The 21,944-nt window shown below is 37.1% G+C and overlaps 1 protein-coding gene and 1 long non-coding RNA gene across 2 annotated transcripts in view; both read left to right on the top strand.

Annotated features, from left to right (window-relative positions):
* Positions 1–21,944, top strand: part of LOC134759493 (uncharacterized) — a 50,549-nt gene that overhangs the window by 19,555 nt on the left and 9,050 nt on the right. The window lies entirely within an intron of this gene.
* LOC112135736 (small ribosomal subunit protein eS27-like) lies at positions 2,685–2,816 on the top strand. The gene has a single exon (XM_024256455.1). The coding sequence runs from the start codon at positions 2,685–2,687 to the stop codon at positions 2,814–2,816; it is 132 nt and encodes a 43-aa protein (XP_024112223.1).

Raw genomic sequence — 21,944 nt, forward strand, 5'->3', positions numbered from 1 at the left:
CCATTGCTAAAATAATGCTGTATACCAAACTATCCAGAACTCAGTGGCTTACAAGCGTTAATTTTCTTGGTTCATGGGCCTGCAAGTGTTTTGGGGCAGATCTGCTTCAGGATGCCACTGGTGAGCCTTGGCTCTAGGCTCCAGGTTGAGTTTAGCTTTGCTCCATATGTTTCTTCATTGTCCTTGTCCAGCACCAATCTCAGGAATGCAAGATGACAAGTCAAATTACACAATTTACAAAATTAGAAAACAGACTTTACTCTTGTATTTGTGTGACACGTGTTAACATCCCATTGATCAATGCTAGTCACGTGGTCAAGCCCAACATCTGTGGGGTGGAGAAATGTACTCTGCCCACTGCAGTGCATCAGAAAGTTACATGGCAGAAAAAGGGAGTGAGTGAAGACCCGAGAGCAATAATTTAATCTACCACAGCCTTTCATATATGATGATTAAATGAGATAACATTATTATAAAGTGCTTAAAACATAGCAAATGTGCAGTAGGGTTTTTTGTTACTATTGTTATTTTATGTAAGACGAAGGTATTAAACTAGTTGATTTTTAGAATCCTCGATATATTTACATTTTTATGATTTTGTTTTTCAGTTTACCATTTAAGATTTCTTCTCTTTTTCCTTCTTTGTCCCTCTTTTTCTTTTCTATTATAATATAAACAATAATAACTTCAGCTTATACTTCCAGATTTTGGCTTTAATTAACATATCTCTTTGGTATTTGTATGCTTACATTCTTGTAATCTTTAATACTCTTAGAATCTTTAACTGCTGTAAAATTCAGTGCTGTGCCTGGTTGAAGAAACATGGGTTGTTTATTTACTCTTCCGTGTCTGCACTGGTTGAATGTTATCTTGTGCAGAAAACTGCTTTTGATTCAAACAGGCAACATGATTTCAGACCTAATTACTACAGAAGTAATTGCTCCTTGGCAAATGGGGCCTGCCAGTCTGCCCAGACTTTGAATGTCAAAGAACCAACTGGAATACAGGGCATGTTCAGATCCTCTAATGGAAATCCATTGACCGTCTTGGTGTGACAGTCCAAAGGACTAGGGCTTTAGCTATCAAAATGTAAAATGGGACTCAACAAATCCCTGTTTCATCTAAGGCCTCAAGACAATAGTTGCACCACATAACATTTTGAGAAGATGGTGCTATAAACTGATTTTGCAGATCACTTGTCTTCAATCTGTGAAAGAAATGGAAGAGATCAAAAGATATTGGTTGGAGATTAAAGAAAAATTTTTAGAGAGAGTTTTTAGTATGCTGCTGATACCCTCTGCCTTCATGGCTATGGAGTAAGAGGAAGGGGCTTCCTTCTCACCTAAAGTCAAGCAAAATAGGCTTCACAGGGATAAATTGAGGTTTCTGATAGGATTCCCTGCTGTTTGGGGGATACAGTGGACTGGTATCTGACACATGGTTAAAGCACCTAAAAGCAAGATGCTCTGGCCAAAGCTTCCTGCTTTGTTGGTGCGACAGGGAATGACACATGAGTCTTTTTCATGGATCAAATGTGGGCAACAAATGAGAGAGAAAGCTACCCTTGAACTGCCTTAAGCCCTGCCCATGTAACTGGTAGAGGGAAGGCAAGGAGACCTCAGTAGAAAAGGCTGAAGGTGTACAGTGAAAGTCAGGTGCTCAGGGAATTGTGAATCACTAGCTAGAGGAAATGAATCCACTTAGTTCTGTAGGTGAGAAGTCTCCAGCGATGACAGGAGGTCTTCAAAGAACCCTTAATACATCTCATAAGCAAGAATTAGCCAGCCAGGGGGAAGGAGGGTCAGGTTGCATCAATATTGGTCAGGTAAGACCTTTCTCTCTATAACCTTACCTCTCTTCCTTTCCTACCCCAGCCCCTAGTCCCACCTTCAATCTTGCATGGGGGACAGGACTCTTATTGAGTGAGGGAGAGGAGGTGGAGAAGCAGGAGGGGAAACTAAGAAGAGGTTGAAGGTGCAGGCCCAAACTGGGGGAGCAGATCCCCAGTCGGAGAGGAGAGAAATTTTAACTTTAAACTATGGTTTTTGACTTGACTTTTAATTGTAGCATGAGACTCTTTCAGGCAAAATGATTTTATTATCTGAAAATGCCAGGAAAAATCAGTTTCACCTTCTCAGAATTTCTTCCAGGAGCAGAGGAAGAACTTGCCCCATAGAATGAACCAGGGTTGAGGTGGGTGGTGATAACAGTTGTTTTATATTTGCACCCAACTAGTTCACACTATTAGAGCGAAAGCATTTTGTTTTGTTTTGCTTCGTTTCTCTCCAGGCAGTTCCCTGACTCTCCATTCCAAAGACAGTGTTTTTCAATTCCTACTCACCCCGTGTACTATATTCCCTCTCCAGTAGAAAGCATGGAAGAAACTTGGAGGTAGGAGCAGAGGATGTATGAAAATTGAAAAGTTACCCAACCGATGACTTCCATTTCTAGCACCAGCACCTTATTTGAAAATTTCTCCTACAGATAGACCATTAAAGATTCCTTTAAATAGTTCCCCAATGTGACCATCAGAATCACTTGGAAAGATTTTTTTTAAATGATGTATTTCCCTTTCTAGTGATGACTACATATCCATGAGAACATGCCTCTCACAAAAGATCTCTTTTATCCCTCTCCAGAAGAGGAAACACAAGGAGTGCCTGATGCAGAGCCCCAGGCACTTCATGGATATGAAATGCCCAGGATGCTATAAAATCGCCACGGTCTTTAGCCAGGCACAAACAGTAGTTTTATGTGTTGGTGGCTCCACTGTTCTCTGCCAGCCTACAGCGGAAAAAGCAAGCCTTACAGAATAATGTTCCTTCAGGAGGAAGCAGCATTAAAAGCACCTTCTATCAAGATGAATGGGAACCATCTTGATAAGCATATTTTGTATTTAAAAAGAATTACAGATTACTATGCTCCACCCTGGATCCACTGACTGAGGATCTCTGGGAAGTTTAGGAAATGTCTTCTAAATCTTTTGAACAGTTGTGGCCAACTGGCCTACAAGTTGGGCATTTGGGAAGATGGGTGGGACATTTTGAGGGTGCTGGAATCTGCGGGTAAATTTATTGCTCTGAAAAGACCATGTATTCAGGTGAAAGGAGTCAGGCGTAAAGAGTTTTTGCTATGTTTTCTATTTTTTTCCCTTCATCTATTTCGAACATTTAGATTGCTATTTTAAGTCACTGGATAGATGTTGGAGTGTTTACTGGATTGGTCTTTTTCCACTGTATTGGAACATTACTTCTGTTCTAGTAGCTTTTTGGCCATCTGGTAATTCTGTGGATGGGAGCAAAAATGGAAAACAGAGGGCACTATTAGCCTGCAACTCCAAAACATAACAGTTGTCTGACTTTCCACCAATCCTGCCAAAACTAGGCCAATGACAATATTGTTTCTAACCCACATGCCTCCCTCAGGCCAATTTGGAAGCCCATCCCTTGTAGCAGAACAAGTCTGTCACTAATGGAAAAGGATCAATAGGTTAAAAAATAAAGATTAGGTCCAGGAGTTTTGCCAGCATCAAGAAATATGCTCCATCAGGAAAGCTGGGTGTAGGATAATAATAATTCTAATTTTCTTTGTCTTTTTCTTTGGAACTCTTTGCAGTTGTTGAATAAGGACCAAATGAAATGCAATGCACTGCTTTATTAGTGTTCTCTTAGCCAGTATACTAATTATTTTTCCTGACAAATGTCTGTGAAGAGGGTGTTAGAGTAGCCTGATTTATGGCTACTTTGCTTTGCAAGTCATATGCTCATGTTAGGAAAGCACAAATAGAAGAATATTTTAAGTGCCAAAAATATGAAATGTTAAACTTTATTTTTGAGTGACTTTATTTTTGTTCTTGATTTAGAAGCATTAATATATTTTTTTGACAACTGAACAGTGAGGGAGATCTTTTGGCTGGTGTGAATTCTTATAGGCTAGAGAGAAATACATTTATCTACTTCTTGAGTTTTGAGTAGGTTGTTGAGTTGAGAAATTTTAGATAACGCACCTTCTATACCCACTTAAACACTGGGAGATAAGAGGACTGGGGAATGGCATTTTATTGTACCCAGGTTGAAAGACAAGAATTGGTTTGTTTGAGGGGTGAAGGAAAGAAGGTGATAATTATTCTTAAATGACTGAAGAGTTGTCATAGGAAAGACTTTTGCGATGCTCCAGGGGGCAGAACTACAACCTCCTTCACTCCCCATACTGAGTTGATTGCTAAATACTGATGAGAATCTTATTTCATATCTCTCGGATCTGTTGATTCATCGACATCCTCACTTCTGCTACCTTAGCCTAGACATATTTTCTCTTGCAGGAGGAGGGAACAGAGAAGGGGAAGGAGGAAGAGTGGGGAAGAAACTCATACACTGTTTATAGGTATCCTCTTGTTCTTTCTTATGTTTTCTCTTTTCTCTGATTCATTCTCTTTACTTCACTCGGAATAATTTTTCAAATCAGAAAGCGAATCATGTTACTTGCTCACATATTTTCTACTGACTCCCCATTGCCTGGAGAATCAAGTCTGAGCCCCTCATTGTGATGTACAAGTCTCTTCTTAATATGCGTCTTACAGATTTTTGCCAGTCTTAGCATCTACTCCACAACTTTAATTTTGGACATACAGAGCTACTAGAGGTTTCCTAAATGTCCTTCTCTTCTATGCTTCTGTGCTTGTATCCATACTCTTCCTGGTACCTGGAATGTTGTTTCTGTTTTGATTCCTATTCATCTTTTAGGGCATCCTCCTCCATTTTCTCAAAGCATTCTGTACATCCATACATTGACATTTATTAATTCTGTCATCAGACCCTCTTTCCCTACCTCCAGGACACCGTGAGTTCCCTGAAGGCAGTTGTGTATCCTCAGCTCCTAGCACAGTGCGTTTCTGCAAGGAGCTCTATTGAAACTATTTACAGGAGGATTTCATCTTAATGTGGGTTAGAACTTTTAAACAATTATGGCTGTTCAAAAATTGAAGAGGCTGTCTGATAGAGAGGAGGTGCTTAGCAAATAAGTAGAATATTGAATGAGCTGTGAACACTTGAATTTTCCTATCGCCAGGAAGTACTCAAGTCAACTTAGGCTTATTGAAACACTGTAAGAAGTGTTTCATGATGAACCATTGAAAAATTTCCACCAAGAGTTATTGCACTCTACTTTTACTATATATATGTGTAAAATACACACACACATATATGTATTTTGAGCTATATAGATCAGATTATATAAGAAGTATAGAATAATATATATTTTATGTTATATATAATTTTATATATAAAATAACTGATTTTTTTCCAGGTAATAATTCTTTCTCTTTTTTCTTGCTTGAAGAACAGTCAACTGTGAATATTATTTAAGACATTATTTTTCTTACTTTCAGCACTAGGGCTGTTCATACCTTTTCAGTTCCCTTAAACAAGTCTTCAGGGTAATTCTGGCTGCTATTGACAACTAAAGTACCTACGTGATGGGAGCAGATTGGAAAAAGTAAATAGTTTGGAGAGGGAAAAAATCCCATGTTTTCTCAAAGTTAGAGAAAAAGAAAATTATGCAAAAAGGGAAAATATGTAAGTCTCATAATTTTTAAGACTAACATATGATATTTTATATGTTATAAAATATATGTTATATGTTATATTTTATATATAATTATATATGTTATAATTGTATATAATTATATATGTTATAATTGTATATAATTATATATGTTATAATTGTATATAATTATATATGTTATAATTGTATATAATTATATATGTTGTATATAATTATATATGTTGTATATAATTATATATGTTGTATATAATTATATATGTTGTATATAATTATATATGTTATAATTATATATGTTATAATTATATTAATTATACATGTTATATTAATTATATATGTTATAATTATATTAATTATATATGTTATAACTATATATGTTATAATTATATTAATTATATGTTATAATTATATATAATATATATAATTATATGTTATATATGTTATATATAATTGCATGTTATAATTATGTATGTTATAATTATATATAATTATGTATGTTATAAATGTTATATATATTATATATAAAATATATATAATTTAATTTTATATGTTATAAAATATGTTATAAATTTATAAAATTATAATTTATAAATTTTTATAAAATAATTTATAAATTTATAAAATAATCTCTTTGAATATAGCACATTATGTCGCTTTAGTGTTCATCCAACTTCCCAAAACATCACAAGTTACATAGGAAAGGTACTACCAATTATTACGATGTATCCCTCAGTGTAGGCAAATACAAACCTTGACATGTAGTGGTAATGTTGATACTATCTTTGAGATAAACAGTATGTCCTGAAAGAAACTTGTCTATACAAGGTCAGGATAATATTACATACAGGCACAATGGAGGTATAGTTTGAAATAGATGAGGTGACAAAAATTACAAAGTCTCAAGCAAGACAAGTTTATTTCTCCATCATATAAGAGGGTGGAGACAGTCCTGGGAGAGTAGGTGACTGCTCCAAAAACATATTCAGCCAACCATGTTCCAACTGATACTTTGCAGTCTGTGCCTGGATCACCTGGAGGGTTTTTCTTTTAAAACAGAGTGCTGGGCCCCAACTCCAGAGTTCCTGATTGAACAGTTCAGGGGTGGGGCTTGAGAATTTGCATTCTCAAGTTTTCGGGGGAAGCTGTTGCTGCTGGTCAGGGAAGTATACTTGAAAATGCACTACCCTATGGTGCTGTCCTCATCTGGACCAGCCCATGGGAAAAGAAAAACGGAGAAAAAGATATGACCTGGAAATAATGCACACTTTTTTGCTGAGATTCTTTTAGGCAGATCAGAGTCAAATGGCCTCACCTATCTCCAAGAAAAATAAAAATGCAGCAGCTTCCATTATTAAAGGGAAGAAGAAATCATTCCAATATTGAGTCTTCTGACCTGTGAACAAGATATAGCTCTCCAATTATTCGGGTTTTCGGTAATTCTCTCAGCAATGTTTTGTGATTTTCGGGTACAAGTCTTTCACATCATTTATCAGATTTATTTTTAAGTATTTCATAGTTTTGGTGTTATTATATGTGGTATTATTTTTAATTTTTGAATATTTCTTACACATATAGAAATACAATTCAATTGTCATTCTCTTCAAATTGATCTAAAGATTTAATACAAACCCAATAAAAGCTTAGCAGTTTTCTTTTCGGGTCAAAATTGACAAGCTGATTCTAAAATTCACATGGAAAGGCAAAGGACCTGGAATAGTCAACATGCAGAAAACTGGAAGGCTAACATCACATGATGTTGAGATTTATTATAAAGTAATCAGTTATGGAGATGGAATATCTAGTAAAAGCACTGCTGGATTGAAGTAGAAATTATCACTATTACTACATCTTTCCTTCTTCTTACTCTACCCTCAGACTCTCAGGGCATGAATACTATGGTTTTATGGACTGAATACTATGGTTTTATGCTTGAGGCCCAAAGGGTGGGGTCCTATGATGAGATTAGTGCCCTTATTAGAAGAGGCACCAGAGAGTTTGTTTTTTCTCTCTCTGCCATGTGAGAACACCATGAGAAGCTAGCTGTCTCCAACTCAGGGAAAGAGATTTCACCAGAAACTGACCATGCTGGCATCCTTGTCTCAGACTTCTGGCCTCCAGAAATGTAAGAAAATAACTTTCTCTTGTTTAAGTCACACAGTCTATGGTATTTTGTTATGGCAGCCTGAGCTAACTAAGACAATGGTAAAGACATAAGGATAGACAAATAGGTCAATGAAACAGAAAACAGTACAGAAATAGACCGACATATACATGGACAACTGATTTTTGACAAAGGTGCAGAGACAATTCAGTGGGGGAAAGGATAGTCTTTTCAACAAATGGTGCTGGAACAATTGGACATCTACATGAAAAAGAAACCAAAATAATATCAATCCAAACCTTGAGCTATATATAAAAATTAACTCAGAATCCCAAATTGAATCATAAATCTAAATGTAAAGCCGAAAACCCTAAAACTTGAAAACATAAGTAAAATCTTTGTGACCTTGGTTAGGCAAAGATTTCTTAGATATGACACCAAAGGTTTGGTCTATAAAACAAAAAGATGGATAAATTAGATCTCATCAAAATTAAAAACTTCTGATTGCCAAAGGATATTAAGAGAATGCAAAGACAAGCCAGAGGCTGAAAGAAAATATTTGCGAAGATATCTGCTAGAGAACATGTATCCATTATATACATAGAACTCTCAAAAGTCAATAATATATAAATAACACAACAAAAAATGGGCAGCAGATAGACTTAACCAAAGAAGATATGTGGATTTGAAACAAGCATGTGAACAGATGCTTAATATCATTATTCATTAGGGAAATACAAATTAAAACCATAATGAGATACCACTACACACTTGTTAGCACTGCTAAAATTAAAAAGATTGATATACCAAGTGTTGACCGGATGTGAAGGAATGGGAATTCTCATACTATGGTGTTAGGAATGTAAATTGGCATAGCCAGCTTGGAAATGTTTGGCAATTTCTTAAAAAGGTAAACATATCTTCTCATAAGGCCTAGCCATTCCACTCTGAGGTATTAAAATCATATGTCAATAGATACCTTTTGGCATGATTGTTCACGGTAGCTTTATTTATAATAGCCTCAGACTGGAAAAAATCAGAAGCCCATCAATAAGTGAATGAATAAGCAAATTGTGTCATATTCATGTAATGAGATGCTACTCAGCAACACAATGGGAGGAACTATTGGTAATACAACAACATGGCGATATCTTGAGATTATTATGCTGAATGAGGTCAGACATAGAGTACATATTGTATGAGTCTATGCTTATAAAACATTAAAAATGAAAATTTATTTCATTGACAGAAGGTAGATCAGTTGTTTCCTGGGGTGAATGTGTGGGAAGGGGTAGACGAGAGGTACTACAAAGGGCGTGAGGAATTTTAGATGTGTGGAACATACAGTTGCCCCTCCACATCCGTGAATTCTGCATCAGTGAATTCAACCAACTGTGGATTAAAAATATTTGGAAAAAATTTGTGTCCATACTTAACATGTACAGACCTTTTTTGTCATTATTCCCTAAACAACATAGCATAACAATTATTTATATAGTATTTACATTGTATTAGGTATTATGAGTAATCTAGAGATGATTTAAAGTATATGGGAGGATGTGCATAGGTTATACACAAATACTACAGCATTTTATATAAGGGAAGAGAGCATTTGAGGATTTTGGTACCTGAGGGAGATTCTGGAACCAATCCCCCAACGATACTGAGGGATGACTGTCTTGACTCTCTTGAATGTGGTAATTATTTTATGGGTTTATACATATATCAAAATATCAGATTTTACACTTACTGTGTTTATTGTATGCCTATTATATTATACCTCAGTAAAGCTGGAAAAAGAAAAAAATATATAAGGAGATAATGGCATATGAAGTTATCACAGATTATATATATATTTTTAATGCTAGAATTCACTTGAACTAAATGGATATCTGACTATATTCAACTATTTTTTTAAACAGATTCATGTGCATAAAAGCCTAAGTATGGATATGGCTCAAGGGATGTTTTAGTTATGTTATCTTCCTGTTACCAAATGGGAAACACGTATCTAGAGTAAGAATGATTGAGAGGAAGATATCAGAAGACCAGGATTTTAGTTCTAATTTCCCCAAATGCATGGGGAAATTTATCTGACCATTCTAATTTTGCCACTTGTTAAAATGGCCAAAATAATACTTAACGCAGAGGACATAATGGAAAAAGGAGAAGAAATATCTAGTAAAAGTACTGTCACATTGTTTGAAAAAGGAATTATTACTATCACTACATATTCTTTTCTCCTCCCTTCTCCTTAGTTTTACCAGTCCCTGGAAATCTCTTTTACCATTCAGCTTCAGTTGGCATCCTTCCTATTTAAAGCAAAATGTGTTGAGTCGGCAGATTTGACTGACTTCTAAAGCCTCTAGTGACTTGAAGCTGACAAACTCTTAACTCTTTTTGGCCCAGAAACTGAAGCTAAGGGATTTGTCAGTTTCAAGTCGCTTTTGAGGCTACTGTGGCTTTTCCCCAAGCTTGGTCTTGCCGTAGTGGCAGATTGATTGAAGAGTGAGTGAATTAGTGTTTATGTCTAAGCTGAAGCTTTGACTAAAACTTAGCTACCGTAAGAAGACTAGGAGGGGACGACTGAAATGCATTCCTTCACAGATGGGGATGTTAGGATTTTCCAGAGGTGTCTATTTAGGGTGAGACATTTTGACTGTCAGTGCCCAGCACAGGGACTGCCCACCCATGAGACGCTTGCATGGGTGCTTCAGAAAAATAGCATCAGCGTGTCCCTAAGTAACAACATTATACCTAAGTAACAGCATTATTACCAAGCATGAGGGTATATGAGCAGCCTATGAGGCTGACAGAACATAGAGGATTATGGGCATTTGTAAAATGCCTCCCCAGTGACGACCTCTCCCTTTCTTACAGGATGGGGGAGTGCTTCAACCAGTGGTATGCTGGTAAATGTTTAACAACTGGTTCTGGGGAGTGGGGAGAGCCCTGATTTTTAGTGTTTGCCAATTTCCATGGTTTAAATATTATCGCTATGGCCAATTTTAAGCTTCCAACATATTGTCAGTTGGCTCACAAAATTCCTGAAGATTTAGATTGGCTCTCAAAAGCTGGTGAAAGCTGGCTCCAGAGCAATACTGGATCCAAAAAACCAGCGGGCGAGGCCCACCCATTAAGTAAAGGATAGAGCCATTCTCTGTATCTTGCTCCCAGCTCTACTCTGGACACTCAGGGCATGAAGAAATGCCTGTTACAGTTCATGAATTGCCTAAGGTAACACAAGCTCTCAGAGATAGAAATGAAACTTTAAAAATGAGAGCATGGATGTGATAATGTCTTTTTCCTTCTCATCCTTTTCGATTGGCCATCAGTGTGTCTTGTACAGTTTGAGTCATACCAAAGAAGATTTCTCAACTAGCAGGATCAAAGTTCTTTTTAAAGAGTTGATTTTTTTTTCTTTTTTTTTTTTCCAGAGCTAAAATGGTCTCCCCAGCTGCTAAGAAAAGAGGAAACTGTGGTGTTTTCTCTGGAACTTTCCCCAAGCACTCTAGTTTTCAGTGGGGTCAGTGTGATACCATTCCCTAAGAATGTTTTGGAAATTCACTGGGAAGATGTTTAATCATCCCAGTGATTTTAGGTTTCACAATGGCTTGGCTATTAACAATAGCATGCGAGAAGGTAGGAATGCTAAGGGTCTTGTAGATCCCAGGACAGTCTCACACAAAGAAATGTCCTGTGTTCTGTACAGCTTCAAATGTTCCCCCCAGCCATTCTTGTAGGTGAAAAAAGCCACTTACAATTTTCTAAGCTTGGAATGTAACTTCATTTTACCTATGGACGTGAAGTAAGCTTGTACCGCCTAAACATACCTGAAATTTTTTAAGAATGCAGCTGCCATGTAAACTGAAGGGAAACTACCTGACACTTCGTTGAGAACATTATTGAGCATGACATCGTGTTTAAGGGTTATCCCCCAGTTTGGAAAAGCATATCATTGCCAATAAATGACCCAGCATTGGTAGCTGTTACACATTCAAGGTGATTTTAAGTAATAGGAATATAGTTATTAATTACCCTTTGTTTAAAAATATCAAATATAAATTAAAAAGTGTCTCTTAAATGCAAACATTTATTACAAATAAGTGCAAGCACGTGACTGCTTTCTTATGTCTTTGGACTTAATTGTGTTTGAATATTTTCCTTTTGAAATACATATAATGTTGTTATATTTAATTGGTTTACTATCTGCTCAAACTATTCAGGAAATCCTCAAACTCTCTCTCCTCCTTACCCCTCAGGGTCATTCATTTAAGTTCTGTTGGTTCCATTTCCTCTTCTCCTGTTTATACCAATGCTACCTTAGTTCAGGCTCACACTCTTTCTTGCTTGACTATTCCAAAGTCTACCCTCATTGTACAATTCCTCACTGTACAGTCTTTTATCATCCCAGCCCATTCTCCACATAAATGTTAAAGTCATCTTCCTAAAACACAGGTCAGGGAGTGTTATTTCCTCGCTGAAAACATCACTGGGTCCTAGCTGAATAGAGGATGAAACCCACACTTCTCAGAATGGCACATATGACAATCACTGTTGATCTTCATCTGTCCTCAAGCCATGCATCAGCCGCAGTGACGAGACCACCCATGCCATTTCATTTGTCTAGGTTTGAGCATGCTATTGTCTTTGTTTGAGGAATCTTTCTCCTCTCTCCTGCCAGCCTGGAGAATTTCATTCATTCTTTCTGACTCAATCCAAGTTCCTATTCCAAACCTCACTGACTTGAATGGTTTCAAGTGATCTGTGTAGTCATCTTTATTATGATGCTTTAGTGTACTCTATTAGAACAGGCCTATGACCACCAGGCACCACCTGAGCCCATTCCCCACCCCTAATTTGTCTATATGAGAAGACTGGGAAGTGGGGGAAAGAAAGACACCAGGATCCTTCGCCTCAAGGGGAGGGTTTGGAATGTAACTTCATTTTACCTATGGACATGATAGGCCCTTGCTTTCCCAGCATGTCAAAGACAAATGAGGAGGGATCCAAGAGGACCTCTTGGAAGAAGAGGACCACCTGCATCTTGACCTCTGCCTGGATGCTTGCTGCACGACAGAATCCTTAAGGTCACTGGGTTGCTTTTAGAGTAAAGTGTGCCAAGAGATTTCTTGCCAGAACAGCAGTAATAAATACCATTCATCAAGAGGTTATTGTGTACCAGCAATATGCTGGTACACAATTTATGACCCACAAAAAAACCTTCTGTGGTAGATATGATGTTCTGTTTTGTAGAGATGAGAAAGCTGATGCTTTGTGAAGCTGAGTTACTCTTGGTGACCAACCTGTAAATGGCGAAGGCGATCACTCTGTTCTAGGGCTGCTGAGGTGAACTTCATCCACTTTCTACTATGCCAGGCCACAGTTTACAGTGTAGGAGGAAAAAGACCTGGTCATTTTTAAAGATATGCCAATTATATCAAAGTAATGAAACTAAAACTGAGACTAAATAGGCAATCCGGAATTATTACCTGTTGCAATTTTTAAAGCCATTCTATAGCAGGTGCAGCAGTATTTCCGTTTCTAGTTTTAGAAAGGACAGTAACTAATATGTTGCTAATGTTGTTATTTTAGTTTGTTTTAATATTTGATTTCTTTCTGGCATGTTAAGAATTTTTAATTTCTCCACCATTTCTAGAAAACAGAATATTTGTGTTTTTGAACTAAAAATCATATTCCTCTTCATTTTTTTGTAGATTTCAGAGCACATATACAAATATTTGCTAATTTGTTCCTCACAACCACACTATGCTGGAGAGAGGTGGCTATCAGTATCTTATTTCGCACATGATGAGATTCCGGGTGCAAATCAGAGATATTCAGCAACTCCCTCAAGGTCACACAGTGATCCAAAATAGAGTTAAGACTCAATCTTACATCTTCCCTCTCAAAACCTTCCTTGTCATGCCTCACTAGCAACACACATTTTTTATTTACTGAATAAGTATATTTCATGTAGCTATTTATCAGAATTTAGAAGCTGGAAGCTGAGGGTATGCACAAGTTATTTCTGAAATTCCACTTATAAAAATGAGTCTTAATATAAATTACAGCTGCATTACGTGGTTGCCATAGCTAAAAGCTATGAGGTTTTCTTATGTTTAAATTTTTGAATAATTAAATGAACAGCAGCATGTACAATGTAAATTCCTTAAATTTAATTAAATGATACCTCTATATAAAGGACTATTGTGAAATGTATGTGTAATGATTAAAGGGTTTAGTACATACAGAGTAATTTTCCCTAGTGCTTAAAAGGTCACAAGAAAGAAAAAAGTGACAAATATGCTGTTTTAAGCTTTTTTTTTTTTTTTTTTGCCACTTTAAAAATGTCACAGTGAGTGAAAGGAAAAAGCTGCCCGATAGCAGATGAATGGGTATTGACAGCTGCACCAGTGTTAAATGCTGCATGGCAGAAAAATCTAGTGAAGAAAAAACAAACTGTATTCACGTTTCCATATTGCTTTTTATTAAATTTAAGTAAAGCGACTTTAACTTTGATTTATATCTGAATTTGGTAATGAAGGCAATTTGTTAGACAAATCTATGTACACACAGAAAAGATAGGTATATAATATAGGACATTTTCATCATGCACTAAATATAAAATTATCTTGACAACACATGTGATATTTTATGGTGTCCATATGGTATTGCATATGCAGTTTATAATATACAACTGGTATCTGGATAACATATGATATAGATATAAAGCACACCCTACAAGCTTAGAATTCTATGATTACACGTACACACACACACACACACACACACACACACACATACATTCATACAGAGACGCAATATTCATGGTTTCTCTGCTTTAAATACACATTTAACCTCTGCACCATGTATTCATATTATGAAGGGCTTGAGTTACTTCTAGGGGTGTGTGAGATTTCTTTTTGCTTGAACAACTCTTTCCCCAGAAGCCTGGAAAATTCATCATATTGGATAGCCAGGTGTTCTCCATTTGCAAATATTATTACCTTATAGGATTAGAAAAAGGTTTAATTATGAGAAAGGGAAAATAAACAATGCAGTAGGCAGAAAATGTCACCATACTCCATAGGCAGGGTCCTGTAGTTGGCATTGTCTTTGGGCATTCATAATGCATGGGGTAGGGGGTAACTTTTAAGCTGGAAACCACAGAGTTTCTGCTGGCAGTCTCTAATGCTGTCAGGCTGCCGCACAGGGGCTCTGAAACTAGACTTTTTGCCCTTTGTCATTCTTAAACACGATCATCTTCCTCTGAGGCAGGCCTGACTAATGTTTTTCCTGAATAACCATCATTCCCAGGAGAAAGTCATCTTCAACATGCAATCGTAATCACCACAAGCAAATTTCTTGTGTATCTGTCTACCCCACTAGACAAGAGCAAAGACCAGTCTTGTTCATTCTTGGATCCCTACCACCACAGTGCGTTACATGTCATCTAGTAGGTGCTCAACAAATTAATTCAATGAATGAATGAATGATTGCAATAATATTTCTACCTAAAGTGGAATACCGTTCTGGAGTTCTTTAGTACTGGGGGTAATTTGTTGTACTTTTGTTGCCAGAATCACAAATAAATGAGCCTGTCTTCAATTTTCATGAGTTTCTCAACTTTAGGAGTCTATTTTTGAAATAACTCTTTCATACTCTGCTGTCACAGTTGGCTCTGGTAACAATACTCCTGCAGAGATGATGTTTCTCCTTGTGCTTGGGGCATTTGGTTAGGCAGATTAAGAAAAAGACTTGAAGAATGAACAAACATCACCTTAAGCTACATAGTTATAATCCATAAGAAAAGAGTGAATAGTGCTAATGGAAAATACCTGAACTTTGGAGTTTTAATTTATTTTAACTTTGCAAACATCTGCAGTGTAAACTAATATCAAAAAAATTACTTGAACAAAATTACTTTGTTGTCTAATTAGAATATTCTACCAGCATACATAAATTTTGAAGTGAATGCTGTCATTTTTTGTTTTTAAAAATATATCTTGTGATGGATGAATAATAATCACACCTGGAAACAGTTTTATAAATAAAAAATTAAATTGCATAAAATTATATTCAAATGTGCTATTGAGTGTCAGAATTGGTTAGAAAAGATTATTATTTAGACCCTAAATACGTGCTTATGCGTTTACTAGATGTATTTATTTTTTCACAGCCAAACATGCTGTAATTTAAATTCATAGAAATGGCATTAATACATTCTGAGCTATGGTCATTTTTATTGTTTTCCATGACAGTAATGCCTCTAACTCTATTACCAAATAAATCTCCCCCTAGATTTCATAGATCTCTTGAGCTATGTGCTGACACCAAAACAAGCATATGAAAAACCAAAACCCTGTCAATCTATTAATGCCTATGTGATATCAACCCATAGCCTCAACTCATTTTTCCTCACTGAATCAACTGATTTTTCAAATGGAATAAAAAATATATCCAACGATTTAGTTTCCTATTACACACTTGTAAGACTGAGGATGACTGAAAAATTATCTAGTCCATGGCTTCCCATTCCAAGTTTTAATGGAGACTGGTGGTCCACTACATGTATTTACCTTACTGGCCCAGCCACTTGATGTCATGTTGGTCTGCACCCCCGTAAAGAGTATCTACCCACGATGTTCTTAGGAAAAACGTAAAGATCATATTTCTGAGTTAGGTAAAATAATGAAATTGTTTGGTGTTTTCTAACCTCCACTTCTGGACTAGTAAGGCTAATGGGTATTTCCAAGGGGAGTAACAGCAAGGCTAATTATTTATTACCTCTTCTTCCAGAAGGAGTCGAAACTCAACAGCTTTGCTCCCTATACTTCCCCTTCTCTCTATCACAACTGGAATGGTCTGTAGAGAAATTAGACAGCTGTAAATGAACATCTGTCAGTGTTCTGTTCATTTGATCCTGCCAATGGACTAACTAAAGACACATCTCTTACTAAAAAGGATTAAAATATGTAGATTTATATTGTTGAGTGTATGATAGTTGAAGAGGCTTATTCAAACCCATGAAGACTTCTGTGTTGTTTAGACCAGAGAGAGTTTATTTTGGGGAGATTTCCCGCAAGAGAAGCTTGCGGTTGGGAGAAGCATATTAGCTCAGGGTGGTTGTCCTTTGGGAGTAGGCCACTTAATCTGAGGGAATTTGGGAAGGGTAGACTATAAACCCATAAATTAGAATTTGGCTGGAATACTAGGATCAATACCTCTCTTTTTAATAAAATTACCAAGGGACTGTTAATAATCCCTGAAGTCTGACCAAGAGCCAGACTTATAGAGCGCTTATTACTAAAACTCTGACTACATAAAACCAATAAGTGAACCATTCTTTATTTAATTGGCTTTGTTTGCCAATCATAATGGCCATTTGGACTAGCCACGTGGTCAGTAGGTTCTGTCTTTAATCTGAATATTTCAGATTGACCCTTTTCCACTCTTGTCTTTAAGCAAGTGAACACAGTGGCCTAAGAGTGACTTTCACTTGTTTAGTTGGATTTTCCAGGTGGCCTAAATTATTTGTCAATAAATTGATTAGCACTATTGGGAGTCACAGGAACTCTTGAGTGATCAGGAGACTATATGGTTTCTGGAAGCCATAACTTGATCCCAAGGAATAAATGAAGTTCTGAGAGTAATTTAGGAGCTAAGAAAATTTAGTACATCAGATAATAACTTACTAAACAGTACCCTGGAGGTTTGAAGAGTTAATGTAATTTCTGAACCTGTGTAAGTTATTGCCAGAGAGTAGCTTCACATGGATGGAAGAGAATTCAATGTACCATCATTATCTTTTACAGTATCTGGGTTCACCTTTGACATCTATTTTGGACTTGCTTCATCTCTAATTTTAAGTTTATGAAATGTGAGCTTCTTGGTAGCATTTTTAATCACCTCACCACCTTAGAAATTCTTTCCCATTCATACTATCTTCTCAGAATTTATAAAATAGATTTCAGAATTCACTATAATAAATTCCTTGCTCTAAATTTTGTTTGGATTCTAATTATTTTCCAAGTAGAAATGGTCATTGGTTTTTAGTCATATCAACTGTCTCTGAAAAGTTTCCTTTGAAATATCTCATTGTTAGAAGCAATTTTAAGAATATATTTTAAAAGATATATGAGATACATGAGTTGCATGAGATATACAAGTTTTTTGTATTCCCAATCTGTATTTTAATACTACATATACTTCATATATATACTATGTGTATATAATACTACGTATTTTTGTACTACATATATAGTAGATACAGTGTAGATGAAAACACATAGTAACGTGTTTTTTTTTTTTTTCTGGGGAGAAAGCAAGGAGAATTGGACTAGTATGGGAAATAGAAGGAACTTTAAGTATATGTGGAAGGTTTTATTTCTCTCAAAAAAGTATCACAAAATGTTAGCATTTATTTAAACTGTATAGTAGATATATATGTGTTTATAATATCATTCTTTGCACTTCTCTATATTCTTAAGAAATTTTCAGTAGAAGAAAATGATTTAGAATGTTTTCCTTGATGATGCATTCTTAATGAACTCTTTCTTGGAATTAATTTTTGTTTAAATTCTTAAATTTTTGTACTTTTTTCTTCTTTAAAATCAGAAAGTTACTTTGGCATTGTTTAAAGAATGATGAAAATCTCATTTAGATCTGGGTTGAAAAATCCTTTCTAATTCATCAAAGCATTTATATTTTTTTAAACATTAATTTAAGTCTGTCCCTCAGACTGTCACATCTTTCTTAAGGGGTTTCTCATAGTCTTTTGACTACTCCATCTGCTCTTCTAAAAGGAGAACATCAAACTAGTTTGTTTGACGTGACACAATTAGATCTCAGATGCTCAGTTGCCTGACCATTTGTAAAAGCATTTTCTGGAAATTAGGAATAGACCAAAGAACTTCTGACTTTCTCTAAGGCCTTTATTTAGTTGATTTTCCATCACTTTGGTTTGTATTTCTATTCAACATCTTCAGTTGAAAACAAATAATTTTTGTTGAGGGTTCTTTTTCACAAATAGCACTCCCATTGGTAATTAATCAGTGGTTATTTCTCCTCCTTTTCCACCTTTTTCTTTATCTTTTTGTTGAATTGTGTACTTTAGCATTAATGGCATCTAGCCCATAGTCAAAAGATGTGCTTCCTGAGTTTTAAAAATTGTGTTGGCTTGGAAAAACAATGCATGAAAAAAAATGAACACACATATATTTAGTTAGACACATAATAGCTATGTCATCTAGAGAGGTGAGGAGGTCAGCCACTTTCCCAACAGAGTCTCAGGATGGCAATACTTTGGTGTGGTTACCACGTTTTAGGTCGAATAACTCAACTTTGACAGCTTAGTCATATGAACAGACTTGATTTATTCCAACTCACAAAACACTGATGTATAAGCCAGATGCCAATTTATTAATTCTGAGAAAGCTATGAAGTGATGCCAATGGTTCCTTCATTCCTTTCTTGTAGGGAAAAAAAAAAAGAAAACATAAAAAATAAGGCCATGGGCCGGGCGCGGTGGCTTACTCCTGTAATCCCAGCACTTTGGGAGGCCGAGGAAGGTGGATCACCTAGGTGAGGAGTTCAAGACCAGCTTGACCAATGTGGTAAAACCCTGTCTCTACTAAAAATATAAAGCATTAGCCGGGCATGGTGGCGAGTGCCTTAATTCCAGCTACTCGGGAGGCTGAGGCAGGAGAATTGCTTGAACCCGGGAGGTGGAGGTTGCAGTTTGCACTCCAGCCTGGGCAACAAGAGCAAAACTCTGTCTCAAAACAAACAAAAACAAATAAACACAAAAAGAAAAAAGACCATGACCAGGAAACTTGGTAATTATGGTATCAGAGCAAGACGGGTTGGTTGAATGGCCTTGATCTGAAACATCCCTCTCTGAGACCAAGCGGTTTGGATGGCTCACACCATTTGGCCAGAGTGCTGTCTGCCCTGGACTATCCTGAGTAAGACTTAAGAAATCCTTCCTCTTTCTAGGCTTTTTTTTTTTTTTTTTTTTTTTGAAACGGAGTCTCCCTCTGTCGCCCAGGCTGGAGTGCAGTGGCGCAGTGGCGCAATCTCGGCTCCCTGCAAGCTCCGCCTCCCTGCAAGCTCCGCCTCCCTGCAAGCTCCGCCTCCCTGCAAGCTCCGCCTCCCTGCAAGCTCCGCCTCCCGGGTTCACACCATTCTCCTGCCTCAGCCTCCCGAGCAGCTGGGACTATAGGCGCCTGCCACCACGCCCAGCTAATTTTTTGTATTTTTAGTAGAGACGGGGTTTCACCGTGTTAGCCAGGATGGTCTCAATCTCCTAACCTTGTGATCTGCCCACTTTGGCCTCCCATCTAGGCTTCTTGATGTTGTTTTTTCAGACTGGCTGAAATAGAACTGAGCATGACCGTTTATTTATGTTAATAGTTTAGATGATGGATATGAAACACTCAGCTTAGCATCAGGTATCGAGGAATAAATGTTGCTTGCTAGTGCTAGGGAGTCTACATCTTAGTGGCAAAAGCTTGGGCTCTGCAGACAAAGCTCAGATTTGAATTCCAGTTCTTCCCCTTCAAGTTGTATGGCCTCGAACAAGTTACTTATCCTGTTTATGCTTTACTTAGGGATAAAATGGGGAAAATAACTGGACCAATCTTATAGGATTGTTGGAGATTAAAAGAGACGAAGCACAATGGCACTGAGGGTGCATTTAATATTGCTAATTTTCATTGAGATTACACTAGTCAGTCATCATTAGTCTTTTGTTTCTTTCAAAACTCATCTATCACTCATAGTTTTTCTCTTTGGTGATTATGCATCCATCTTGTCATGCATTTCTTGTTGATGCTGAAAAATTTTTTCCTCTGGATTTGCTAAGTTCCGGTATGGAGATGTTAAAAAATAAATGCAGGCATATTAAAATTTTAACAGGTTTATTTGAGCATTCAGTGACTTACGAACCGAGCAGTGCCAGACCGCAAACAGTTCAGTGTTCCACTGGGTGGGTGGAGATGGACAACAGAGAAAACTTTTACAAGGTGTTTGCCAAACCAAGACAAAGAAAATACATTTATTGGTGAAAGTGGAAAGTCCCTAGTTGGAGGTTAGTTGGCAGTTTCTGGTTAGTTCAGCTTAAGTGTTGTTTTACTATTTACATTGGGGTTTGATTTGGTTTGCTCCTATAAGAACCCAAGGCATTGGAGCTGTCTCAGCCTAATGGTCTCCCAATTAATTTTTTTTTCTAACAGCAACATACCAACTACATATTCTATAGGTTATTGTTGTAATAAAATAAGGTTCCCAGCAAGGTAACTTGACTCATTTAATGTTATGAATACTCCTTATTATAAAGCAGGATAATTGGGGAAATGCTTAGAAGCTTACAACATGAGACAGTCATTTAAGTGGTTTTTACAGAGCCAGAAGGATAACCTTATTGGTTCTCTAGCAGTTAATGAATAGCATCGATATTTTCCTGAGGCAATATGTTTTCATCTTCATTGTTATTGTCTATATACCCATATAGATTTAAAGATAAACATTCTTTTCTTTTCCTTTTTTTCTTCTTCTTTTTTTTTTTTTTTTTTTTTTGAGATGGAGACTCGCTTTGCCGCCCAGGCTGGAGAGCAGTGGTGCGATCTCAGCTCCTGGCAACCTCTGCCTCTCTGGCTCAAGCGATTCTCCTGCCTCAGCCTCCTGAGTAGCTGGGATTACAGGCATGCACCGCTGCAGCCGGCTAATTTTTGTATTTTTAGTAGAGACGGGGTTTCATCATTTTGGCCAGGCTAGTCTTGAACTCTGGGCCTCCAGTGATCCGCCCACCTCGGCCTCCCAAAGTGCTGAGATTACAGGCCTGAGCAACCATGCCCATCCTTAAAGATAAACATTCTATATCAAAATGAGCTGGAATCCACGTGCCCTTTTTGGCCTTCCTGCATTCTGCCTCCTGCAGTCCTCTCCTGTGGGTCCTCTTCTCTCAAAGGTCCCTTCCCAGACTGTAGAGTCGCACAGCTCCAGGGACACCTTTCACATTGCATTCTATGTTTATAATGCTCCCTGGAGCTGCTGTGCCTCAGGGTTGCCCTGAGGGTGGCAGCTCAGTGGCAAGTGCATCCTGCTTTCCGCTTCCCATCTTTCTACCTACCTCTTGATTGGCACCTGAGGCTTGTGGCCCAAGCCCTGGAGCTGTCGCTGACAATCTGAGCTACTGTAGGAAAAGGGGAGACATGAAGCAATTAAACATCACATCTCTGGTGAAGAGTGAGAAACTGGACATAGCCACAGTTTCTGCGTG

Source organism: Pongo abelii, chromosome 10 (assembly GCF_028885655.2).
Source record: "Pongo abelii isolate AG06213 chromosome 10, NHGRI_mPonAbe1-v2.0_pri, whole genome shotgun sequence".
Classification (NCBI taxonomy): Eukaryota; Metazoa; Chordata; class Mammalia; order Primates; family Hominidae; genus Pongo; species Pongo abelii.